Consider the following 26,763-nt stretch of genomic DNA (forward strand, 5'->3'; position numbering starts at 1 on the left):
TTTTAATGCCCCACTGAATTAAAATATGCTATGCTTAGTTAAAACCCCACTGTTACTGTTTACTAAGCTATTACACTGATCGCGAGACTTATCCATTGAAGAGTCCTGATCGCCATCTCTGATGATATTCATCAGATCTTCACCAAATTTATATGAGACCACCTAGGACCCTTTCAGACAAAAATAGATCCAAATCGTGAGTAATCGGGGTACATAAAATAAGAAATAGATTCCGACGAATTGAGAACCTCCTCCTTTTTGAAATTGGTTAAACGTGATCGCGGCTTTGAAATTGGCCGAAAAATAGGCAGTGTTTTATGGTCAATAATAATAATTATCGTTTTGCTATGGGCTATGGGCAGTTGAAATTCTATGATCTATTATATGTTTTGATCATCAGAGAAGCCGGGAGTTGGCCAACTCCCTTAGGGATATGGCTAAAATGACAACTCAATTAGTGCATTTCACTATGATTTCACTAAAAAAATCTAACTCTTGTTAATATGGAAAAAATGAAAAAGTATCGTAAGTTTAATGAGCCTTTTAACAAGAGCGCGTTCCACGCAGCATAATGGGGGTTAAAAATTAAAATAATACGACTTATTTACTTATTTATTTTATATTTCAGGATCAGGATTATTTTACCTATTGTCGAATAATTGCATAATGAATCTTAAAATAACAAATAATAGTGTGCACTATTTTATAATATTACGAGAACCTTAGAAATTGAAAATCTTAAGCAGATGAAATGGTTTCAGTATTGGTTACTTTCTCATTAGTACTGTCTTCTCCTTTCGGGTTAGATTCTTCACCATCACCAGTCTTTGATTTTTTGTCGCTTTTACGAAATTTGTCATATCTGTAACAAGATTAATATCTATTTTATTTAATGACTAGTAGATCTGCCCTGGCTTCGCCCAGGTGGGCTTACCTATTCCATAAATATGTAATATATTAAAATACATCATCCTCGTGAAAAGTTCAGAGTACTTAAGAAACTCGTATTTAGTTCTCGCAGTGAGAAAAGGTATAAAAAAAATCTCGAAGAAATCGGCGTACATACATAGAAAGAAAAGAAAAAAAAAACGGGCCGAATTGAAAAACCTCCTTTTTGGAAGTCAGTTCAAATAAGAAACTATCGCTCCGTCCAGTGTTATAGTTGATCCAAGGTAGACGAGGTTTCAGTGCCAGTGTGCAGCACTCGACGCTTCATTGCGGCCGCACATCTGGCGGTAACAGCTTTCCTGGAAACTAGCTTTGGAGGAACTTCACAGAATATTGTTTTTATAATTGTAACTATCAACATAATATACCAAGAAAGCTCTAAAATAGCGCAGTTTTCGCAAACAATTTTACAATAAAATTATTATCATCATATATATTATTATTATTATCAATTTCACTTAACCTTTATAAAGTATACAGCTTATCATTCTCTTAGAATTTGTATCTATAGGTGAAAACCGTATGAAAATCCGTACTTACAGTAGTTTGTGAGATCAGCGCGCAAGGACAGAGAAACTCGGGGATTGCGGAGGGGCTTTGTAGTTTGTATTATAATATACAGAGATGTGTGTGTAATTTACCTTCCAAGATCTTCTTCATCATCGCTGGCTTCATTGCCTTGTGGGTCCACTTCACGGAGTAACTCTCCTATGTCTTTATCAACATCAGCCCAAAGTTTATCTTCACTTCCTAAAAATAAACCTAATAATGTAACAATGTTAAATTATGTAATTGTACAGTGCAATTCTGTCTTATTATGAAAAATATGGCATGAAATGTTCATTGTGATGTTGTGTAGGTTTTAGAAAATCCCATGGGAACTCTAATTTACTGGGGAAAAAAAAGTAGCCTGTTATTTCTCTAGGTCTGTATCCATGCAAAAGAATCACGCTGAGCCGTTGCGGCGCGATTGAAGGACAAACCAACAAACACTTTTTATAATAAGGGTATTACTATTTATTAATACAGTAATATAACAACCTAACCTAATGTTAACATCTTAAAATGTCGGTTTTTTTTTTTCAGTAAATCACCAACCTGATATATTAGAAGCCTCAGCTCCATTTTCCAAATTTTTCTTGTCCCCAGTTGATTCAGCTTTCTCAACTTTTACTTTACTTTCGGCATTTTCTCCTCCAGCAGCTTCTTTCTCCTCTTCTACAAAGGAAATTGAAACAATATATAAATAAAGGTTAATTAGTGTGGTTAAGTTAAACTAAACCTATAAAAATCATTCAAGTGCGAGTCTGACTCACACACGAAGGGTTCTTCCGTACCAAGAAATAACACTTTCTATTTTTTTTTTAAATTTCCATGGCATCCATTTTGCAATTTTTATTATTTGTTGTTCTAGCGGCAACAGAAATACACATTCTGTGGAAACTTCAGCTCTCTACTACTTATGAGTAATAGGGTCGCATTGGCACCTTTTGGTTACGGAACCCAAAATACATACTTAAAACAATGAAAATAATTAAAGCTAAGCCGTGGCACGCTTGTGCTTAAGCGTGTGCGTGGTAGTTAGCACCTCTGACTGGGAGACCGTATGGAAGGAGAAGTAGTTGCACGGACGCTTTTTTAAGGCTCTAGATAAAAAAGCGTCCATGCAATGGCTGCGCTTTAGTGACCTCTTCGGATAAACCGAAGGTTTTGTCTGTGCGATACAAGATCAGGTGGTCAAGACGCGGAGCTACCGAAAGTACATTCTGAAGGATGACAGACATTTTGTTGAGCTTGTCGCCATCCCGGCGAGTCATCAGATTACTGTATCACGTCAATTTACAATGATCTGATTGGTGGAACCTACACTATGCGTTCGAGCGCACTGTGAGACCTCATTAATGATTGTGAATACGGCCCTGAGTATCTGCATGGACAACCAAGCAGCTAAATCCTTCACCAAGAGCTTGCTCTGAAATAGTCTCCTGGATGAGTAGTATTACAAGTACACACCGGTACTCGAGCGCGACGGAGTCCGGCTCTATTGTGACCGGTTCATCATCACGTACAGGACTATTCTAGCGGCGCGCGGCAGATACACGCGGCACAGCTCGCAGCACCAGACCTGCAGGTGTGAGAAAATACCTTTCTGCTGGTGCAGCTGGCGGTGGATGCGCTCGGCGTGGCGGCGCAGCGTACGCGTGTCGCGGGGCTGCACATAGCGGCCGAGATGCGCGCGCAGGCGGCAGTGGCGCCGCGTGGCCTCCGCCTCCTCCGCGCTGCCCGCCTCGGCGCGCGGCAGATACATGCGGCACAGCTCGCAGCACCAGACCTGCAGGTGTGAGAAAATACCTTTCTGCTGGTGCAGCTGGCGGTGGATGCGCTCGGCGTGGCGGCGCAGCGTGCGCGTGTCGCGGTGCTGCACATAGCGGCCGAGATGCGCGCGCAGGCGGCAGTGGCGCCGCGTGGCCTCCGCCTCCTCCGCGCTGCCCGCCTCGGCGCGCGGCAGATACACGCGGCACAGCTCGCAGCACCAGACCTGCAGGTGTGAGAAAATACCTTTCTGCTGGTGCAGCTGGCGGTGGATGCGCTCGGCGTGGCGGCGCAGCGTGCGCGTGTCGCGGTGCTGCACATAGCGGCCGAGATGCGCGCGCAGGCGGCAGTGGCGCCGCGTGGCCTCCGCCTCCTCCGCGCTGCCCGCCTCGGCGCGCGGCAGATACACGCGGCACAGCTCGCACCACCACACCTACAAGTACAAAAGAATTAATGGCTTTCGTCAAATACCGATAGTCTATCTGGCATCTCTGTAGAATTGAAGGCTTACTCAAAGTCCGCAAACGCTAATCAAAATGGGTGGCCAGCTATATTCCTCAGTCTTTTATGTTATAATGCTGCATTATGTGGATTGGTCTATGTATATGTCGTATCCTTCATCCTTGTCGGGTTGTGCCGATGTCTGTGTGTTTTGTATAACTTCCTGGTAATTCTAATAGGTCCACGCTACCATAGGTGATATTGATTATTGAAGAGCTAGATAGATGTGCACTCCTTTACCCCCTATAGTGTAAGACAAACTTGTTAATTATTACCTCCATTTTTTTAATGTGTTCGCTTCCAATGTTGATCTCCACTTTCGGTTTTTTTGGAGCAACTTCCTCTTTTTTCTCGCCGCTAGAGTCGTCGTCTTCAACCTCTGAACATGATTAAATTGTATTAAAACAAATATCTGTACATTACAGTGAGTGATTCATAATTAAAAGGAATAGGATTGTTACATGAAATTCCAGAAAAATGTATTTTTAACTGTACAATAGAATTATTCGATATTCTAAACATGAAATGCTTACCATCTACGTCGCCTACAGAATCCAGCGTCATGAAATTGTCCAAATCAACGTCCATTCCTTCATCACCACTAACTTCGGCTTCGGCTTTCGGGCTGGCGCGGCGGGCGGTGCGATGCGCTTTTTTCTAAAACATGACATGTTATATTCCTAATACAGAACAATATTTACACTTCAATCTGATGCTGGTTAATAATAAATAATCACTTTTTAACCCGGCTATTTGCAAATGAGTGGGCGCAAGTGTGAATGTTTCCGGCGTGATACCTTGAGGTGCTCGATGGAGCAGATGTGGTGCTCGTAGATCATGGGCGAGCGGAAGGTGACGCGGCAGATGCGGCAGAAGGGCATCAGGAAGCGCTTCATGGCGCGGTGCGTGTCGGTGAGGTTGTGCGCGTGGCGCGTGGTGCGGTGGTTGAGGCGGCACACGAGACAGAAGGCCGTGCGTGCCGCCAGCTCGGCGCCCGCCGCGCCCTCCAGCTCGCGCTGAGCGCCGCGCTGCGCGATGCGCATGCGCAGCAGCTGCGCCTTGTGCCGCCGCGCCACGCCGCTCATCGCCGCGCGGTGTTTGCCCGATAGCAGGTGCTTAGCGTAGCTCTGCCGGGGGGAGGGAGGGACGTATTAACATTTAGTGGCTCCACTCATTAAGTAAATTAATTTTGAAATCTTGATTTCAAAATTAATTCCAAGTTTCTAACTTACGTCATGAGAACTGTACCTATACTTATCACCCTCAGTTTCTTTTTAATAATCTACACAAGATATTAAAATTATAAAAAAAAGATTTAGAAGGCTTTATTGTGCAATGTTACATAAACCCCAGGTTAGGTACAGTACCAGACAGGAAATAAGATTTAGAAATAGAAACGGATTTCTGCTTCGTCTAGACTCTGGCGGCACTTATACCTATGTGACGTTTCGTACATCTCAATGACATAGACAACGTCCTACGAAACGGTTGTCTCTTCCTAAAGTTTGATGTGCAATATTTTCTGCCGGGTACTCTTACTACACTGTTCTCTTGCAGATAAAATCGAATCAAGGATCAGAAAGTGAAGTTATATCAAAAGGCAAAGTTTTTAAGTTCATTTTCGGTGTAGGGGTGCGAAATGTTTGAAATAATAAAGCTCACAGAAAACGTGGGGCACTTCTCTTTGCAGTGCACGCAGGAGAGATGCACGTAGGGCGCGGTGCGCGGCGGCACGCTGTCGGACGCGGCGTCCGGCTCCTTGTCCGTGTCGTCGCCGCCCTCGCCCGCCTCGCCCTCCGACGCCTCCGCATCGTCCTGCCCCACACCCAATATCAATTAAACTAACGATTCATGCCACAATTTACTGATTTTTAGGGTTCCGTACCTCAAAAGGAACCCTTATAGGATCATTTTGTTGTCCGTCCGTCCGTTCGTCCGTCCGTCCGTCCGTCGTGTCTGTCAAGAAAACCTTTTTTTATTAGACAAAGTTTTACAAGCATTAAGGCCCAGAACAGACGGCGCAACGCAACTGGAGTGAAACAAGTTTCAGACACTAGTTTGAAACTGTGATCACTCTGTGATGAAATTCTATCAGAATAATTCAAGTTTTCTTGAAAGCAGACCGCAAACGTGTTTATTATATCGAGTTCTGTGAAGAGGATATTATTGTCATGTATTTGTATGTGACAAAGGAAGAAACATAAAAGAAGAAGATGGTAGATCCTTTTATAAACTGTTATTCCGTGATGCATATCAAACGCGTTCAAGCTGGTTGCGACATATTGAGTGCTTTCTTATAAGCTAATACTGAAAGGAGGCCATGAAACTGAAAAGTGACTCAAGTTGCAGTTTCATCACTTTTGAACTATATCATGTGTCCTAGGCCCAACATTGCAAGTTTTTTTGTAAAAATGTTATAGTATACGTAGTGGCGCATACACTGAGTATAAAATTGTTCACACGTTTAAAACTGTGACAACTAAGGGATTTTTAAAATTCAACTCCTAAGGCCTAATAGGAGTTTGAAAGTATGAAAGTCTGTCATTTTTAAATAATTATAATTGTGAAATTGTGTATTAACACTTATTGTGACACACATAGAAAAGGTTGTATCAAGGTTTTTGGGATTTTTGAAAATAGGGGTTTATAATCTAAGAAAGCATTTGATAAAGCAATCAATGAAATTGTTAGTACCTTGGGGGACTTGATTTTAGTTTCTTTTTTATCTTCTACTGCTTCTTCTTTCTCGTCCGCTTCCCAGTCCTCTTCCGTCGAAGACGCTTCATCTTCTTCTTCTTCTTTTGACTTTATAGAGCTAATATAAAACCAGAATCTTAGCTCAAGTCTAATTTCTTGTTATAATCAAAAATCGAAAATATTCATTGAACAAATGCAGTTGTGGGCAAATTGTGTCCTTGAAAAGACTACTGTGCCATTGGTTAATTTACAAAAGTAGCGACAAGCTTATAATATAATTTATAATAATGTAATGTAAAAAGATCACAAAGAGAAATTCGTAACCAGGCTTTCATATTTAACTAGGACACATATTATGGGACGTATTCTAGCTGAAAATCGCGGTAGAATTCGGCTCACTAAATTACGCTGCAATGTACCTAACATTGCAATTTTAGGGATGGGCTTTATTTGCACAGACAAAATGCCGAATTCACTCGCGTTTTTATGATAAAAAAACAACCCTTTGTGGACGCGCTGTGTTTTCGTTATTTTAGCGTAACATTTATACATGAAGTTCTGCAACAACATTTATTAGCATAGATTTTCGTTTGTATAGTAAATAAATGATCTTTTCTATTTGACACTCAGTGAATCTTGCATCTCCTATAATCTGGACAGAGTGTCTTCTGGATTTAATGAGTAATTTGCTTTGCTTTGATTTGAAAACTACACATGTTGTCATTGCATTTGTTTATCAAACAAAAAGTTTGGTGTTAAATGCCTGATAAGTACATATTTTTAGTACTTCGTTCCATTTATCCTTCTTTAAAAAGTTGCATTCAGATTCATTATGTCCATACAAATGTAAATCCTCTACAATATTCACCACCTTTCAATTTTCAAAGAAATGTATCTCATTTGAACAATTTCTCAATGCTTCGTTTAGAATACTCTGAACACGGCAGAAACAATATCTGGGATTCACAAAAGAAACAACATTACATTTGGACTCTATTACCTTCTTTTGAGGGGTCTAAATGCTCGGGTATAGCCCAGCGATCGTTCGCCAAATCGCCTGGAGGCAAAGGAGCCCCGCGAGCGTGGCGCGCCGCGGAACGAGGCGCGCGAGCGCATGGTGCGGCCGCGGAACGAGCGGCGAGGCGCGCGGCGCAGCGCCATACGCGGCGGCTCGCGCGGCGGGCCCATGCCGCTGGGCTTCCGGTAGCTCTCTCGAGCCGGCGACCGCCTTCTGTCCTCGCTGGCGAAAGACCGTCTGTCGCCGCCATAGCTCTCCTGTCTACTGCTATACGAGCCTCCGTAGTGGCTGCCGCCATCGTGACTACGTCTATCGCTCGATGAACCCTGTACACAACTCTCTTTTGATCTTTTGTGGCATCTTATGATGCATTTACATTTAGAAATAAAATGTTTAGGTTGTAGGAAACTAACGTCTCTTCTCCTTTTTGGAAGTGGTGGCTGACCCATGGGGACTTGGTTTTATTCATCTTTTATGGTTTAGTAAAATATTGCCATTGATATTATTGCTGTATGATCAGACTTGATACATATCTCCGACAGACCAGGCTGACCTAAGTTTGTTTGTAGCAATTTTGTTCAGAGCAATTTTAGTTTTAAAATTCGAGATAGACCAAGTACTGGTATATTTATCCAATAGATTGATAAGAGGAGTACTTTCAGAATGTTATGGTGGGAACTGATGACAAGCTTAACAATAAGCTTTTTTATGTTTGAATCCTCTAACTTCAGTTTTGTCACAGAAATTGTCGTTTCAAATAGATATCATACTTTTCCAAAGATATTCAGAAGCAATGAGTCAGTGAAAATCATAAGTCTACATATACACATAGATGATGAACATAACTTGTATCCTTACTCTTTGTATATTTGGTTTTTTCAATTTTCATAACCCAAATAAAGACATAGTTCTATGTGCACATAATTTTATAATCACTAAATTACTTTTTTCCATGATGGATGGATGCAAATCATGCAATACTTCTTACACCACAAGTCATTCCATGTTTTCTCTTATGCATAAATCTCAACTGATCACTCTGTAATATAGTATTCCATGATTTAGGCATACTCTTTTTTATTCTTTGGTCTGGTTTATTTACCTATAAAATATTCAACTGAATCAGCTTTAACAATGCAGATACTATATTTTCTTTTTGTAATATTAACTAACCTCCATTCTCATCCTTTTGCGTTCTGGAGATCCTGATCTACCATAGTCCCGATTTGAATAACTAGCAGATTCCTGAAAGGTCAATACATCAAGAAGTTTTTCAACATTACTATTTTTTCAGTTAAATAATAAGAAAAGTTTAGGAGCCTTTCTATAGTGTTTTGGATTCTTGTATTTCATCAGTTTTCATCATGTCATTAATGTTACTTATGGTCCAAAATTACAAATTATTATGATTGTTTGATATCACTCCCAATTTCGAGTGCTCATCTACATATTAGTAAAATTACATTTTTTTCTATCTTTTTAATTTTATATGTCATACCAGTGTAATGTTTTACATCAAACAGTTATGATTTTGCACCATAGCTGATCTCTTGTGAGGAGGATGTTCAATACCAAAAAAAATCCTCTATTTTATCTAGATTTTACATTTTAATTAATGGATAAAATATTCTCTTTTAAATTTTCTGGTTTTGTGACTTTCTTCGTTTCTGTCTTTATCTCTCATTCAGATGAGAATCTAAGCAACTAGACTTTATGATATTGGTATGTCTAGTCTTTCTTTTTGAAATCACATTCAATAAGCTCAGAAAATTTCAAACTTGAATCAAAAGTTGTAATAAATAAATTAAACAAATTAAAAAAAAGCCTTATTACCATTCTATATGGTTTTTTATAGGAATCATCCATCCTGTCGCGACTCGAAGAATATCTATTTGTACTGCTGCTGTTGTATCTAGAATCATTATTGTAGGACGAATAGCCGCCACCCCGGCCGCCGCGCCCTCCTTCGTAGCCACCGCGGCTGCCGCGGTACGAGCCCCGGTAGTTGCTACCACGCCCGCTATAGTTGCCTCGCCCACCGTAGCCTCGGCCGCGAGACGACATCTATATACAAAATTAATAAATTGGTTTGCTATTGCGTTGTCACTGATAGGTTAGACAAAATTATACAAGGCTAGGCAGATGAAGTAGAGATTATTGAAGTAGAGGAAGTGAAATACTTACTATAAGTACGTTTTTTCGTTTCTTCAAAACTACTCGAGTCGTTTAAAATAAAAATTTCAAAGTCGGCAGACGACACTCGAATCAATATGGCTGTCCAACTGAAGCTGAAGCTGCCATTGCCTCAATACCACGTTTAAACTTTGACGTATATGTATTTAACAGAGCCAATTTATAGAAATAAAATATGCTAAATAATACTTACGATTTATTACTATCCCAAGTTTATAAGCACAATTCACGAATAAACTTTTTCAGAAGGTAATTTTACTAATTTTGTTGAATAGGTTAGGTAGGTACTGGTAAGCAAAGAGTATGTAATCAACTAATCACTACTGACTGTGCTGAGTGCTGACTACGTTTTTTTTTTTTTTTCTCTCTCGTCTGGCTTTACAAAGATTAGCCAAATGTCAAGTACTCTGACTACGTTATACTCATGTTATACTGGTAAGTGGTGGTAGTTACGCAAGTACTCTGTGGTGGTACGGAACAAAGAGAATATAATCAGGTACGGAACGCGTACTGAATTGAATTTCTCGTATGTAAAAAGTACTTTGTACTCTGTGGACCAAAGAGTATGATTAATTTAGGTATTACATAATATTATACATTTACTCTATGACTTGACTACTACCACAGATAACTATTATACTAGTCTACTTTACTAAGACTTTACTAGGTACTAGGTACCTACTTGATGTGGCTGAATCATAAAGCTAGTGAAAAACCATGACAAGGTGAAGCTATATTGGTCTGTGGACGACACGCACGATCATCGCAAAGCTTCGTCAGTGTTGCCAACAGTTAAATGATTTTTTTAAAACTGTTTTTAAGGCTTTGGGTTCTAGCTGAAGAAGGCCGGTAGTTTAAAATAATTGTAAAGTCCTTTTCATGAAAGAAGTCCCGCGGTGATTTTTGGAACTAAATTTGACAGGACGGCCATGTTGTCGTTTGTCAATGTTATCAAGTTCGCTTGTTGTGGTAGATTTTTGTGAGTTTTTAATTAGCTTAGTGCATTTTAAAGATTGTTTACAATGCCAAAAGTTGTAAAAAGTTCGGCTCGACAAATGATACATATATATGAAGGTGAAAGAGTTCTGTGAAGCGGAACAAAAGAATCAAGGTGTTTTAATACCACTAAATAATGTTCGGAAGAGAGTCGCCGCCATAAGAGGTACTTTTTAGAGTTGCCATATAATAATTTTTTGCTGTATTGATGGGACTTTTTTTATGATATAAATTCATTTTTGCGACAAAATTGAACAAATACATAACGTGATGAAACTAGGTAACTGAAATTAAAACATATATTACATAGTACATAAGCATTATAAACTTAAAGTTGCTATTATTTTTAATTGGTCATTATTTAAATGCAGGTGTGTCAGAGAAAACTGTAACAAGAATTACAAAAGAAGGTATAACAGCGGCGAGTACTTCGAAAAAAATTTTCACCCCGGGGAAGATTCGCCCGCATCCGAAAAAGTTCGACTTAGACGGGTTCGATTTGTGCGCTATCCGGCAAAAAATTCACAGTTTTTACGTTGTGCATAAAGAATTACCAACATTGGCTAAATTACGGTCAGCTCTGAGAGAAGACATCAATTTTCAGGGAAGCATCACAACATTGCACAGGATATTAAATAGGATTGGTTTCAAGTACAAGCGATGTCAATCCAGACGCAAACTACTTATGGAACGACACGACATTACCGCATGGCGTGCAAGATATTTGGATAAAATACGAATAAATCGTACTGTGTAGACATAGAATACATTTGAGAATTTTTTCCAGAACATTCCAGTCATCACTACTAGTTCCCTTAGCTCTTCACCAACAGAAGCCTATGATCTTCTCAGGGCCAATGTCACTGAATGCGGTGTGTTGTTTAGGTTTGAATACGTTACTCCATATGACATTGTTAAAGTGTTCAAATCTTTACAAAGCAAAAAAACCGGAGATCTGTGGGGAATATCAGTAAAAATAATTAACAATATTATTGATATTATTGCGCCATATCTAGCCTTAATTTTTAATGAGTCTGTGGATACAGGCGCTTTTCCAGATCTCATGAAATGTAGTAAATTGATACCTCTTTTTAAATCGGGTAGCAAAAGTGACCCAAACAATTACAGGCCAATTTCAATTTTGCCAACACTGAGCAAGATATTTGAGAAAATCATGCTCAACCAACTGCTTCAGCATTTCAATTTAAATAAGCTACTCCATTCTGAACAGTATGGCTTCACTAAAGGTCGATCAACAACCGACGCGGCCGCAATGCTGTTAAAGCATATATTCAATGCGTGGGAGGGGTCACAGAATGCCATTGGTATTTTCTGTGATTTATCCAAGGCATTTGATTGCGTTGAGCACGAGACTCTTTTAGTTAAATTGAGCCACTATGGAATCAAAGACACTGCGCTTGGTCTCATTGCGTCCTATCTTAGTGATCGTATTCAAACAGTATGTGTGAATGATGTGAAGTCATCCGGATCAGCCTCACTAATGGGTGTTCCTCAAGGCTCTATTCTAGGTCCTTTCATGTTCTTAGTATACATAAACGATTTACCATATGTAGTCCAAAATATTTGCGATATCGTACTATTTGCTGACGATACGTCTTTGATTTTTAAAGTCGATAGAAATAAGGACAATTTTGACGATATAAATGGTGCCATATCTCAGGTAACTCACTGGTTTACTGTAAATAATCTACTTTTAAATGCAAAAAAAACTAAGTGTATTGAATTCGCACTGCCCAATACCAAGAACACAAGTAACATTAATTTAATGATAAATAATGATATTTTGAAAATAGAAGAGACTACTACATTTTTGGGGATAACCTTAGATGCGAAGCTGCAATGGGGCACCCATATATCAACTCTTGCTGGCAAACTAAGCTCTGCTGCTTACGCGGTTAGAAAGATTCGACAATTAACTGACGTGGAGACCGCAAAGATAGTATATTTTGCTTATTTTCATAGTATTATGTCTTATGGAATCTTAATATGGGGTAGAGCGGCAGATATTGGGAGAATTTTTGTATTACAAAAAAGGGCAATACGCGCAATTTATAACTTAAAACCACGCGATTCACTTCGAGAAAAATTTAAGGAAATAGGTATCCTTACCGTAGCCTCTCAATATATTTACAACAACATAATTTTTGTAAGACAAAATATTCTTAGTTACAAGAAGGTTGGCGATCTACACAACAGGCTGACTAGACACCGTAACAGGCTTGCGACTCCTACACTCCGTCTCAGGAAGGTCCAAAAGTCATTTGTGGGAATGGGTATAATCTTCTATAACAAAATTCCTCAGTCAATTTTGGACTTGCCTTTACACAGGTTCAAAAAATCTATTAAAAATATGCTCTTGAGAAAAGCATATTATACTATCGAAGATTATGTAAATGATAAAAAAGCGTGGATTTGAACTTCGATTCGCTCCAGCAATGCGCAGGACTTCAATTGCTTTTATACATGGCATAATATTGTATATCAAATCTTTGAAAAGAGCAACCGCCGAGTTTCTTGCTGGTTCTTCTCGGTAGGAAAGGCATTCCGAACCAGTGGTAGATGCTTTTGACGATTCGAAAGAACTTGTAAAAGTCTAATTGAATAAAAACATTTTGAATTTGAATTTGAATTTGTGGAAAAACGACCCGTTGTATACTTAGATGAGACCTATATACACAATACTTATCATACAAAAAGTTGTTGGCAGAGTGAGGAGGAGCCAGGAATGTTCGTCTCAGAGTCATCAGGGAGTCGCTGGATAATCGCTCATGCGGGAACAAAAGATGGATTTATAAATGGTGCATTATTAATGTTCAAATCCCAATCTAAGTCCTCAGATTACCACGATGACATGAACTCTGCAAATTTCTTAAAATGGATGACGGAAAACCTAATACCTAATCTACCTGAAAGGTCGCTTGTGGTAATGGACAACGCTCCTTACCATTGCACTCAATTAAACAAAGCCCCTTCAATGTCAAATATAAAAAGTAGTATGCAGGAATGGCTCCGGCAAAAGGGTATATATATTGAAGACACCTGGAGAAAAGCTGTGCTGTTTGAGCTAATCAAACAAAATAAAGGTCCACCGACATTTGCAGTGGATGAATTATTAACAGCTCATGGACACGAAGTATTAAGGTTGCCGCCTTACCATTGTGACCTCAACCCGATTGAGAAAATCTGGAGCCTTCTAAAAAGACGACTTGACGATTCAAAAGAACTTGTAAAAGTCTAATTGAATAAAAATATTTTGAATTTGAATTTGAATTTGAATTTGAAAGTGATGTTCCTATAGCCGCTGATCACAATTATTCAATAAAACTCTGAATAAAAAATTGTGATGCTTTTCTTTACTCTATTTTCTCATCTTTTCCCTGTAAGTAGGTAGAACACCGCTTATATAAGTAAATAAAAATATACTTTTTACATAGCAGAAATATAGTAAATATAGGTAAATGACTATATGAATGATTATGAGAATACTATTGACTTAACAGAAATATGCATGTTTCACTAATCTGAACTATTGTTATAGTATAGGCTTGAGTAATGAAATTACAGCCTATCTAAAATGTATTTATTTCTTAATACAATTTAAGAGCTTATATTGTTTCATCGAAGTGTAGCGGTTGCCACATTCGCAAGAAGATGTCGCTTCTAAACCCAATGAATCAACAACGCTCGAAACACTAGATGGCAGCACTGGTAGCCTAATTGAAAACTCAAAATAGAACACGCAACTTTACGTTTACGTTTTTATCGACGAGCACACGCACGCTCCCGTACATTGGTGACAACCGACGTGATCGAAGACGGATCGCACATTGCAACCGACTCAAGCGTGGTCACACACACCACCACAAGCAGCCGACGTGATCGAAGACAGATCGCACACCACCACAACCAACTCAAGCGTGGTCACACACCACCACAAGCAGCCGACGTGATTGCAGACGGATCACACATCACCGCAACCAACTCAGCATGGTCACACACCACCGCAACAGCCGACGTGACCAAAAAGTGGACGCACACCGCACACTGACGCACGGCGCACACCAACGCGGTCAAGGGACGCATCGCGCACACACCGCAACACCCTTGGGATCGCACGGCGCAGCGCAGCAAGCGTCATCGCACATCAGGGCACAATGGGTCTGCACTCCACCAGCAGATGTCAGCATACAACGCCACTTCTCTGGATGGCTATGCCAGGCGCCATTCCCCTTGGATGCACAACAACGCCTCCTCTCCTCGATACACCACACCACGACGTCGTCTCAGAGGGGAGTGATGTAGCGGTTGCCACATTCGCAAGAAGATGTCGCTTCTAAACCCAATGAATCAACAACGCTCGAAACACTAGATGGCAGCACTGGTAGCCTAATTGAAAACTCAAAATAGAACACGCAACTTTCAATCGCAATGACAGAGCGTTTACCAAATTGGACTATATATAGAAGTTTCGACGCATAACCGTCGGCCCAGCTGGCGCTACCGAGCACAACACCGCTCGGTTGGGAAATGTCCCTATTGGTACGGTCGAGCATACACCCACAGCTCCCGTACAGAAGTATGCAGGAAATAGTATTAACTATTTGATAAATTACATTGCTAAATGTAAAATAGGTAATTTTTTTACTCATAAATGGCAACATTATGTCACGCGAGTACAGCGCTGCGTCTGGGGGACTTCTTTCATGAAAAGGACTCTACTGTCATGAGTTTAATGCTTTTTTTTTTCTCTATCGTCTGGCTTTACAAAGATTAGCCAATGTCAAGTTTGTAGTTATTTGTAACAAGTTAGTTAAACTATACAAGTATGGACCCCGTCTGTGCCGGCGCTCGCCGACATACGCACGGCATCCCCTTAGAGCGCTTTCCAGTCAGTTTTAACAAAAAAAAAAAAAAAACACTCCAAAAAGGCAGAGCACGCCCGCCAGCTAAGTCCGGAAAGGAGAGTTACAGTTACATGTATCTAATACCATAAAAAAAATAACATCTTTACGGCAATATCCAGAAGAACTCTACTAGAAGAACTCTTTTTTTTAAATTTCATGGAGGTCATTTTGAATATTATATAAGGTACATATTTGTTGTTATAGCGCAACATAAAATTTCAACTCTCTGCCTATTGCGGTTCATGAGATACAGCCCTCTAACAGGCAGACGGACGAGACGTGGACGGCGCGGCGGCGGCTTAGAACCCCGTTGGCTCCCTTCGGGCAAGAAAACCCTACGAACATATTAAAAATACATCTTTATATGGAAGGAAATCTTAATTTAAAATAAAAATTATTATTGTTACAGGTGGTTGTAAAAAAATAGCCTTGTATCTATAATTAAATAACTTTGTAATGTAAGTATTTAAAGAAAGGAGTTAGACTTAATAATCTTGAAATCCTTATCATCTTCTTCTTGATTTCTTCCCTGCAAAAACCTCGTTCCAGTATCCTTGAATATTTGACCAAGAGTCCTGTGGAATAAAATTGTTGTGATTAACAATAATAATATTATTCTAAAAGTTATTTTTAAATTAAGTATGTAGGTGTATCCAAATAAAACTCTTCTTTTTCGAATAAATATTATTAATAGCCATAATTTATGTCTAATTGAAAGTCTATTTTTCAAAAATCTCGCCATATCGAGTCCATTCTCATCTCATTCGATAGGGTTTTTGGCCAAGTGCGGGATGGAGAACTTTCACGTGTGTAAGTTTCCTCATGATGCTTTTCTTCACCGTTGAAGCAAGTGATAGGTACTTACCTATTTAATTTGCCTTCCACCCCGCCACACAGACGAACATAAAACATAAAAATGTAAAACAACCTTTCTTGCTTCGCGCCATTCTAAATTACGCAGACGTGCCAAGCCCTTTAGATTTCGATCAAGGATTCTAAGAAATTCCGATCTTGTGATTTTAGGCGTTTCCGTTGTTCCATTAGTTGAAGTATCTGGCATTACAGTTACAGCCTGCAAAGTCAAATCGTATTAATTTTCAATGTTGTATGTTATAGGTATGGCACGGGTCTCCTCTCAGAAAGAGAAGAGTTTTAAATCATGGTCCATAACTTCGGCCAAGTGTGGATAGGCAGACTTCACATCCACCATTTGTGAATATTATGGAGAATTATTTTCATGTATGCCGCTTTTCTCACGATGTTTTTCGTTACCTACTTAAAACACATAAGTATAAATCTGAAAGACTCCAAACTTTCCAAATAGAAGGCCGGTATCTGATCACTTATATTATACTAACAGGTACAGATACCTAATGACTACATATTGTGTGCAATGGTGGCCTCGAGGAATTTTCCCAATTCATGTTGGACTAGGTTACGAGATAACTATATCATGTATCTTATCTGTTGGTCTGGGCGTGCAAACGTGTAGGTAACACCTGTAATAAAATTGTTTCCTATGTCGGCGATTTAATAAAACTACCCACAAATGCACACATTACATTAAACTTATTATTTATCAAAGAGATATACAGTAGGTATTGATCACAGTCCTGACGTTAGAGAATTCCACATATTATTTCATCAGTAACGAATTTTCTTTCTGTGCGTGAGAGGCGCGAAAATGAGCTGCTGACAACAACAGCTTATGATTGTTCGAATGTTAACGTCTAACTTCAATTGTGTTAAACCGTAGACCGCGATTTTTTTCGTGTCGAACCAACGGACTCGTGTGGAAAAATAAGTAGGTACTTAACTAAGTACTTACATTGTCATCAACAAATTGATTGGTCACCAAATCCGAAACTTGATTATATGCACTTTTTGTGTCGTTAATTTGCTAAAAATGAAAATACTTGTTAGAAATTTTATATATCTTAAGGTGGATCCACACTTGCGCTTGTGCATGACCATTGCCCACAACGCGTATCGAACACTGGTCGCGTCACTATCTTTGCGCGCACGTGCATGTCGCGGACGCGTACATATAATGTTTGAACTCACTCCCAAAAACTCAGGAAAATGAGCACGCCGTGATTTATATTTTATACCCCGGTATGCCCGGGAATCGCTCGCAACCGCTGGACACGTCCACATTATGTTCTTATAATGCACGTTGTGTGCACGGTTCCTGCACATGCGCAGGTATAGACGGGCCTTTATAACTTAATTATTCAAATATGTAAATATTAATTTTACTCACCTCAAGAATAAGATTGAATATCGTACCGAAAAAGCCCCACTTAGGTTTTGTCGCCACATTTTTTCCTGCCCTTATTAAAGATTGCCTTATCGCTTTATCTTTCCCTATGGATTCATCTGCTAGTGGCTACAAAAAATAAGTAGGTATTATGTATTAAATTATTCTTATTCTTATTTTTAAAATAGTCGAAATTTCTAGACCATAATGAAGGCGATAAAACAATGGGCTCTTACTATACACTAAGATTAGCAGCTATATTAGGGTAAATAACAAAGGAAAGGCCTACGAGATGATCTCTTTAATGGAGCACGTCTGGTCACCATAAGATGCAAATAAAAATAGATATAAAAGGCTCAAAGCGATGATGGCAAGAGACCGGACGGAATGATTACAGCACCATGACGATGGGGCGTGCTGGTGTGGGATGCGACCTGTCGTCCGTCGATACGTTGGCAGCATCCCTGCCATTCCACGAGGCAATAGCGCCAGTGTACCTATTTCTTTTATAATTATTGTAATTTGTAGGGGTATACTTATTAACTTATATACCCAGTCGTTTCAATTTTGCTAAATAGTGATTACAATGTACATATTTTAGGGTTCCGTATCCCAAAAGGACATAACTTTATTCAACTTTGAAAAAAACTTTAAGTATTCATTTTCAAAGAATCTTCTTGAATTAGAACCTCCTTCACGGTCTTAAGATTTGCGTCTTATTAATATTGAATCTTCTTGTTTGAACATTAAGCATCAGGTAGCGTTTTCTTCGCTGAAGTGAGATGAAAAGTTGTGTTTCGCTCTGCTGCAAATTTATTTGCGCTCGTAGCTTTGCATTCCTCGCTACGCTCAGGATTCTATTTTTGAACCATTCGCTTCGCTAATGTTTCAAACGTAGAATGCTTCGCTGATCCGGAATTTATGTGTCGTGCCAACACACATTGTGAATTTAATACAAACTCTCGCGCCCAAATAACAATTCTGCAGCCAACCAACTATTTCTATGCACATATACGTTTATGAAGCTAAATAAAAATCATGGGGGATCTAAGAGGTTGATTTTAGAAGGCCATGGGCCACCACTTTTAAAATCAATAGTAGGTGCTAATTGCTGAATTCTATTCTGGGCTTCGTGTGTTTAAAAAAAAACCGGTAAAAACTTTGGCGTAGGTACCTACTCTTAGAATAACTCTTTACTTACTCACTGCAGTGAGAGTGCAAGAGAATCACTAAGTAACTTTGGTAACTTTATGCACTTTCTCTGCCGAAACGCTCAAAGGTTTGCTGAAAATAACAATAAGTATGTACTTACTTACTAATTAATTTTATGAGTAAGTAGGTACTTATCTACCTTCTTATTCATAAAATATTTTAGTTCATATATCTCTTATGTTAGTGTTTCTCCTAAATTGTGGTTGAAGACCTTGAAACGCATGCCAATAGCAAGTGTGAAACATATATTAACTTTACTCCTAAGATCGTCACAGAGTACCTACCTAATATTTTAAGCTACGTAATTTATATTTAAAATGAAATAGAAAAATTCAAAAGACGTTGATTGCTATATAAGTATATAATAAGGGTAAGTTTGCAACAGAATTTAAATTTTACCTATACTACCCCTCCAAAATGCCCCTCATTCAATTTTTTCATTTTTTGATCGACAAGACAACGTACCTACCTAACCTACAAGCTTGATCAATGAAATAACAACATTATATTAAGCAAATATATTGTATTTCAAACGGTGATCTGATTATTAAGATAGGTATAGGTACCTAATTAATTAAATGACAATTATTATAATAATAAAACACTTGTATGATTACCTTCTAGTATATAGGTACCTATTAGGTGCCCTTACACCGACGTAAAAGCTAGGGAGGTAGGTACTTATTTCTTCCAAATGCTGATTACAGCATATCAACACGATAAGAAACGCGTTTTATACATCAACACTTAACGGATGTTACCTATAGACAAGTACCTATGATACCTAATGACAAGGAAATTGTTCACACAATATGTAACGATTACGTATGTATACTAACAGGTTGTGCAGCGACTAGGTGCGCGACAACTGCTACTGTTATGAATGCGGCCAAGACTTGATACTTATAACGTCTTCCCATCTTCACTGTTGGTCACCTGGATTTATCCAAGATGTGCTGGCGCACTCTCGACAAGTATGTCCAGTAACAGACGCTGATGATGACGATACAGCCAATATAGGTACCTACCAGTGAAAGATACAATTAATAGAAAACAAATCAAGGAAATAAACATGCAGAAAGGCATTTTCAACAATCGTAAACCATACAATGAGTTTGTGTTAGTTAGCATAAAAAAAAAAATCTCGAGACTAATAAGTACCTAGGTAGGTACGCCTTTTTAAACTTAACTAACACGAATATATAGATTCATTCGTTTGAACACATGTACAATACACCAATAGAAATATGTAGTTGAGTAATATTACCAGTTAGTCCAATGATATTATAATAAATGAATTAACTAATAATACATACTTATTATAATAAAGGTACTTAATTGATGAATGCGGAATTTTAACCACCAATTAAGTAAGTATATTCTGGTAAAATTATAAGTAAATCATTAGAGGTAGGTATAGGTAAAATGAAACTTTAGTAGTAGTGGGGTACTGCACCCACAAGGACCAAGCGATGAAGGGTGGATCAGCTTGATTTTGAAAAATACCAACGGAGGGTTTCTAAAAATCTAATGTCTCTACGCGAATAACGTCGCAGAATAATAATAAATAAAATAAATGATAATGAACCTCTATGAAAAATTATTAAAGTAGATAGGTAGGTAGGTACCCTACCTACCTATCAGATTTTACGCTTTGCACACTTTTGAAATAAGGCAGTAAACGATATTTTTAATTAAAATAAAAAAAAAATAGTATAAATCTATTTTTAAAATGAGCACATTAATATTTTTTAAATTTTGGTATGGAAGTTGGACCCCTAATAATACATCTTAAAGGTAGGTAGGTACCTAGCTAGTACCTACATACCTACTACTTATTTATGTACTAAAAGTTAAAAACACATGCGAGCGCGTTGATGTCTTTTGTACTACACTTGAGACAGCGTAGCAGATTTGCAATTTCTGTAAAGTACGTAACGTTATTATTTACGTACCTACCAGTACATAATATAGGCACTTAGATTTATTAAATATCATACCTACTATATAATTAGAAATAGTAAGCATAAGTTCTATTTCATCAAGTCTTTTATTTCGTTAAAGTCGTAAATCAAAAAGCAATTAGATATTGCATTTTTTCTTGCGCCCTTTTTCTTGTGTGTAATTTAGGTGATGCTGTAACATTACTTAAAGTTAGATTTTATAATAGGTATGTTTAGTATAGAAGCAGGCGTTATTTTGCGGAAGTCCATGACATACAAGGAACAAAAAGCTTAATTTGCTATAATCCGCCAAACCAAAGAATTCTGTATGGTGCAACATGCAGCATGTGAAATGCACCGCCCGCCCTCCCACTGATAAATATGCAGGAAAAGCCAGCCACCAAGCAAGCCCCACGCACCACCACCACGCAGCACCACACAAATCCCAACACCACTCGACGCACGTTTCGCCCCGACACCGGAGCATCCTCAGGAGATGTAGACCTTACAAAGCCTAATTGCAAAGCAATCTTTGCTGCGTGGTGGTGGTGCGTGTGGCTTGCTTGGTGGCTGGCTTTAGCTGCATGTTTATCAGTGGGAGGGCGGGCGGTGCATGTCGCACGCTGCATGTTGCACCATACAGATTTCTTTGGTTTGGCGGATTATAGCAAATTAAGCTTTTTGTTCCTTGTATTAATAGGTATGTTGAAACATATGTAAGCATAGGTATTGTACGTGGGTATCTCCAAACGTAGGAACTTCTTCTTCTTCTATGTGCCATCAATATAGATTTCTGCTATGCGTTTCAAATAAGAAGGCTATCAAAAATATTACTGTTCATATAGGTGCGTAAGTATCTATGTAGGTACCTAGTAAGTTCAAATTAATTTTGAAGTTATCGCCAAAAACATGGAAATTTCAAAAAGAGATTTTTCTAAATAGAAACACTACATAGGATCAAGGTTTTTAGTTGTACCTACTACTTACGTAGCAAATTTTTGAGAAACATCAGATTTTTACTGCTGTTTTTGGCGATAAATCGCAAAAAAAAATTACATTTATCCGCATTTTAGAAAAGCCTTTGCCTGCCTATTTTCACTTTTAAAAAAAATATTTTTTATTACTGTGCGCATTATGAAGTCTCACCCTATACACTGTTACGTTTTTAATGATAAAGGTCACAACAACTGACCATTCACCAAATTATCATGCAATATTACAAAAAGCTGCCGTATGATATGATACCTTACTACACAATGTAATGTAGCTGTAATAAAAATAAAATAGACATACTAATAATCTATTAAATAGAAATAATAATAATCTTAATAAGAAATACTTAGTTAAGATTTAGGTAAGTAATAGTATAGATTTTTTGAATAAATACCAAATAACCACTGTCCATAATTTCTTACCCAGTTACTATAGATTTTTGAATAGTAACTAATAAAATCCTTCACTTCATATAGTAGCTGTATTCCTGAAACTTCACCTTAGTATTTAGTATTTTAAAAAATCACTTATTTCATTTAATTTTAAAATAATTAATATTCTATTAAAATAGGTAAGCAAAAAATGCACAAATGACTAAGTTTGTTAACTAAGAGATAAGTACCGTGTATGAGTACTACCGCCAGCACTGGCTCGTGCACGAGGTTGCGGGTTGGCGGCGAGCGCGCAGGCTGCACTATGCGATGTTTACAACACGGCCATGCGAGCGGAGCCGGTCGCCCCGCGCCATTCGGCCAAGGCCGCTGTTGCGAAGCCTACGTTATGTCAGCGGCGTTCTACTTATGCAATGCTTACCATTTTATTGCACTTAGATGATCCTTTCGTAGGCGATGATAGCCTAGTGATTATAAGTCGGGAGGCTCGGGTTCGAGTCCGACCTCTAACTTTTCGAATTAATGTGCAATATCACTTGCTTAATCGGGGTGAAGGAAAATAACGTGAGGAAACATGCATGCCTAAGGGTTCTTCAGAATGTTCTCGGAGGTGTGCGAATTCGGCCAAGGAAACCCGTGCTCTGTAGTGAACCGCGATGGGTTAGTGATGACCCTTTCGGTCTCGGGAGTTCGTATTAATTCCATGCATGAGCAACTGATTAATTAGTCCGAATGAACTACAATTTATTATATTAACCCATTGGGATGAAAATTTTGAGTTTTTAACTGCCGAATCGGAAATAAATAAATAGGCGTTAGGTAGGTAAGAATTCAAAACATCATTCGATACTTACCATTTATTATGAATTGTTCATTAAACTAACCCAATCAGTTTATTCCCGAAACCCAACCCCGAATTATCCCCGAACTTCAGAGTATATGTAACAAACACATAAAAGGAAATTATTTAAACATCTTAACCCTTAATACGAGAACTCTACAAAGTACAGAAAGACTACTTGAGCTAAACCAGGCCCTAGCCGAAATAAACTGGGACATCATTGGACTATGTGAGACTAGAAGATTTGGCGAAGATATCACTGAATATGGAGAATATATACTCTACCACTTTGGTGAAACGAAAGGACTTTATGGTGTTGGTTTCTGTGTTCACAAAAGATGGAAAAAGAATATTGTTCAGTTTAGAGGAATCTCAGAGAGAATAGCAACTCTAACATTCAAAATTTCAAGTAAGGAGAACCTTGAATTAATCCAGGTATACGCTCCTACGGAACAAGCTTCTAGTGAAGAGTGTAACAACTTCTATGATAAACTAGGGACTATTGCGAAAGAACTTGATTTAAATAAAGCTAACTTGATGATCATAGGCGACTTTAATGCGAGAATTGGGAAGAGGAAAGAATTCGAGCACTCAGTTATAGGTCAATACTCCACTGATAAGAGAAATATGAATGGCCAACGATTAATAGATTTCTGTATAGAACATAACCTGAAAATTCTAAATACATTTTTTAAGAAAAGAGCTAACCGAAAATGGACCTGGTTATCGCCAGACTCTATCACCAAATCAGAAATAGACTTTGTAATTGCTAGACAAGTTTCCAGATATCATGATGTAGGGATAATAAACAAATTCAATTTCTATACCGATCACCGGATAGTTCGATGCAAAATGAAAATAAATAATAGAGCAAGAAGGGACTTCTGTAACAATGAAAAATCAATTAATATGTATAATAATAAAATCAAAAACCAACTATACCAGGCAGAGCTGCAAGCGTCAGAGGAAAATGTATTTCAGAGTAACCTAACCATTCAAGAAAAATACACTAAAATTTTAAACTACATAAAAGAATCAGCAAAAAAACACCTAACTCACTCTGTCACTAAAACATCAAATTTTTCACCAGAAACTATCCTTAAAATAAATGAAAGGGCTCTACTTAATTCAGTTACAAACAGGTCCGATATAGAAAATGAGCGGCTCCGCTTATTAAATAAAACAGTTAAAAAACTTATCAGAAGAGATATGAGAAGAGAAGAGAATAGTAATATAGAAATATTTACGAAAACCAACATTTCAATAGCCCGTCTAGAAAGGCATTTTAGTTTGGGAAAAAAGTGGATCCCCTTCCTGGAACAAAGAACCAAATCTAACAATAAGGCTCTACGGGCCCGAAAGGACATAGTAAGGGAAGCCACTGTCTTCTACTCTGAACTCTATAGAAGCCGAATGTCACAAGACCAGAGAACGGCCCTGATGCCATCAATTGGAGACGCTGACCAAATTCCTCCTTTCCTCACAAGAGAGGTAGAGAAAGCTATAAGCACTTTAAAAAATCATAAGTCAGGAGGTCCTGAAGGATTACCATGTGAACTGTTAAAAATTGGCATTAATCAGCTGAGTACGGTGTTAACGAATCTTTTTAATGATATCCTTGAGCAAGAAACTGTCCCTGATGAATGGCTGAACTCTACAATTACACTATTATTTAAAAAAGGAAGTATTAACGACGTCAACAACTATCGCCCCATAACTCTGACCAGCAACATTTACAAGATCTTCGCAAAAGTGCTACTGTCACGCTTAACACCAATCTTAGATTCACAACAACCGGTGGAGCAGGCGGGATTCCGTAAGGGCTATAGTACGAACGATCATCTACATACAATGCAACAGCTGGTAGAAAAGGTCCAGGAGTATAAACAACCGCTCTACATCGCCTTCATTGACTTTACCAAAGCCTTCGACTCAATAGAGCACTGTTACCTATGGCAAGCCTTAGAGAGAGATGGTATACCGCATAAATATACAGGGTTACTGGTAATATGTCGGCAATCTGTTAAGGGGGTGTAGGCGAAGTAATTTGCTACCAAATGACCTCTAATGACCCCTAGGCAAATGTCAACCATTTTCGAGTAATTTGACTTTTTGTGTTTTTTAGAAGAATTTGAGGTATGCAACTTTGAAAATTTATAAAAAAAAAACCAATGCATGAATTTTTTTATTTTTATTATTATTTGCTTGCTAACACTTCAATACATAATAATCAACCATAAAATGATACTTATCTTTAATAGTTTTTAAATCACAGCTACAAATCTGTACAAGTTTCATAATTTACACCAGGTGGTCTGACAAAAATGGTCGATTTATGTAAAAAAATACTGAAGAACTTTATCGGCAGAACACATGAAAAACATGTACAACTTTTCAGCTATCCAACGAGATACAATATGGTACCAGAAATTAGGAATTGGCCGAAAAAAATGCAATTATTGTGAAAAAAATGGAATCGTCTTAAGAATACGAAATAATATCTCAACGTCGAATTTTATGGTAATATTCTTATTTCTTATTTAGGATGAGTAATGAGTTATAATTAATCTTACAATTCATTTTCGAAGTATAAAACTCTAAAAATAACACTCTAAAAATAATGAGAGTTCCAAGAATGACATTTTTAATCCTTTGTGTGAACACGTGCACCAATCAGCGCTCTCGGATAAGAAGAGCTTAAAAACATTATCTAGTGACTGGATAGAAAAAACAAAGGCATAAATAGCCAGATTTGCCTAACCATTTTTCAGAGAATAGGATAATAATTAAAGCACTGGCAAGTACAATAACATTAGGTGAAGGGTGGGATCCTTAACTTATTTAATTGTATTGTATTTATAAATTCTAAGACTTAAAAGATAAGACATTTAAAATGTTTCATAATTTGCGCAAAACTGCAAAAATTTACAGTTTGCTTGTGCCACTCGTACTGTACAGATCATCTCTACCTAAGTTGGTACCTACATCATTGTGAATTTGGAAGTGAATTGACCTGGCTTTTTCTTATGGACTGTTTCTGGCATACTCTGTGATTTGGCTTGTGATTGGACTCTGATTTATTGCTCTCCCGACAATTTGGCGCGTCAAAAGGACTAATGGCTGCAGAAAGAACCCAGTACTCCAATGAGGAATACGCCAATATCCTTTTTTGTTATGGATATTGTGACGGCAATGCTTTGGCCGCTCGCCGTGAATATCTTCGCCGATTTCCTGGCCGCCGAGTACCACACAGGTCTGTCTTCAGTGATGTTTATCGAAGAATTAGAGAGACGGGACGGGTGCAGAGGAGACAATCCGATTCTGGAAGACCACGTGTGTACGCTCCAAGTGACGAAGTGCTCGTATGAGACTTTTTTGAGAGAACATTTATTTGCATTAGTAGAAAACGTACCTCTGGAAATAAGAAGAGGAATGAGATTCCAGCACGATGGATGTCCAGCACACTGGAGAATAACAGTTCGGCAATGGTTAGACACTAATTTTCCCAATCGATGGATAGGCAGAGGAGGC

At 38.3% G+C, this 26,763-nt stretch overlaps 3 protein-coding genes and 1 pseudogene across 9 annotated transcripts; 2 read left to right on the top strand and 2 right to left on the bottom strand.

The window, feature by feature from the left end:
- Positions 1-603: 603 nt before the first annotated feature.
- Positions 604-9,984, bottom strand: LOC123875306 (zinc finger protein on ecdysone puffs). 4 transcript variants are annotated; one of them, XM_045921070.1, is made up of 13 exons: positions 9,864-9,984; positions 9,311-9,541; positions 8,651-8,722; positions 7,460-7,803; positions 6,457-6,577; positions 5,425-5,577; positions 4,560-4,889; positions 4,296-4,419; positions 4,038-4,141; positions 3,301-3,694; positions 2,047-2,166; positions 1,590-1,698; positions 604-862 (listed from the first exon to the last, which is right to left on the bottom strand). In XM_045921070.1, the coding sequence occupies exons 2-13, from the start codon at positions 9,539-9,541 to the stop codon at positions 739-741; spliced, it is 2,226 nt and encodes a 741-aa protein (XP_045777026.1). In that variant the 5' UTR covers positions 9,864-9,984; the 3' UTR covers positions 604-738. The 4 variants fall into 4 exon arrangements, with proteins under 4 accessions (XP_045777026.1, XP_045777014.1, XP_045777020.1 ...); XM_045921058.1 differs by having other exon boundaries at positions 5,425-5,589; XM_045921064.1 differs by lacking the exon at positions 9,864-9,984 and adding an exon at positions 9,662-9,754 and having other exon boundaries at positions 5,425-5,589.
- A 545-nt stretch (positions 9,985-10,529) lies between these two features.
- Positions 10,530-14,306, top strand: LOC123875422 (annotated as a pseudogene).
- Positions 13,325-14,018, top strand: LOC123875386. Its single transcript, XM_045921194.1, has one exon. It carries the CDS (start codon positions 13,413-13,415, stop codon positions 13,923-13,925), a length of 513 nt encoding a protein of 170 aa, XP_045777150.1. The 5' UTR covers positions 13,325-13,412; the 3' UTR covers positions 13,926-14,018.
- Positions 14,307-16,003: 1,697 nt separating the features above from the next.
- Positions 16,004-22,761, bottom strand: LOC123875395. 4 transcript variants are annotated; one of them, XM_045921222.1, is made up of 8 exons: positions 22,622-22,761; positions 22,422-22,492; positions 21,015-21,018; positions 19,903-20,087; positions 17,855-17,980; positions 17,420-17,491; positions 16,520-16,663; positions 16,004-16,166 (listed from the first exon to the last, which is right to left on the bottom strand). In XM_045921222.1, exons 4-8 carry the CDS (start codon positions 19,981-19,983, stop codon positions 16,098-16,100), a joined length of 492 nt encoding a protein of 163 aa, XP_045777178.1. In that variant the 5' UTR covers positions 19,984-20,087; positions 21,015-21,018; positions 22,422-22,492; positions 22,622-22,761; the 3' UTR covers positions 16,004-16,097. The 4 variants fall into 4 exon arrangements, with proteins under 4 accessions (XP_045777178.1, XP_045777162.1, XP_045777184.1 ...); XM_045921206.1 differs by lacking the exon at positions 21,015-21,018; XM_045921228.1 differs by lacking the exon at positions 21,015-21,018 and adding an exon at positions 21,867-21,875 and having other exon boundaries at positions 19,903-20,082; positions 22,422-22,697.
- Between the last annotated feature and the right edge of the window lie 4,002 nt (positions 22,762-26,763).

Source organism: Maniola jurtina, chromosome 2, assembly GCF_905333055.1.
Source record: "Maniola jurtina chromosome 2, ilManJurt1.1, whole genome shotgun sequence".
NCBI lineage: Eukaryota > Metazoa > Arthropoda > Insecta > Lepidoptera > Nymphalidae > Maniola > Maniola jurtina.

Coding starts and splice junctions, on each gene's coding strand:
- LOC123875306 (XM_045921058.1), bottom strand. CDS start 9,541: ATGTCGTCTCGCGGCCGAGGCTACGGTGGGCGAGGCAACTATAGCGGG. Junction 7,804..8,650: donor GCAAAAGGATGAGAATGGAG/GTTAGTTAATAT, acceptor AGTTGTGTACAG/GGTTCATCGAGCGATAGACG. Junction 4,142..4,295: donor TTCTGTAGGCGACGTAGATG/GTAAGCATTTCA, acceptor AATCATGTTCAG/AGGTTGAAGACGACGACTCT.
- LOC123875386 (XM_045921194.1), top strand. CDS start 13,413: ATGTTCGTCTCAGAGTCATCAGGGAGTCGCTGGATAATCGCTCATGCG.
- LOC123875395 (XM_045921206.1), bottom strand. CDS start 19,983: ATGGGAAGACGTTATAAGTATCAAGTCTTGGCCGCATTCATAACAGTA. Junction 17,981..19,902: donor ACCTAGTCGCTGCACAACCT/GTTAGTATACAT, acceptor TATTTTTTGTAG/CCACTAGCAGATGAATCCAT. Junction 16,664..17,419: donor ATCAATTTGTTGATGACAAT/GTAAGTACTTAG, acceptor TTGACTTTGCAG/GCTGTAACTGTAATGCCAGA.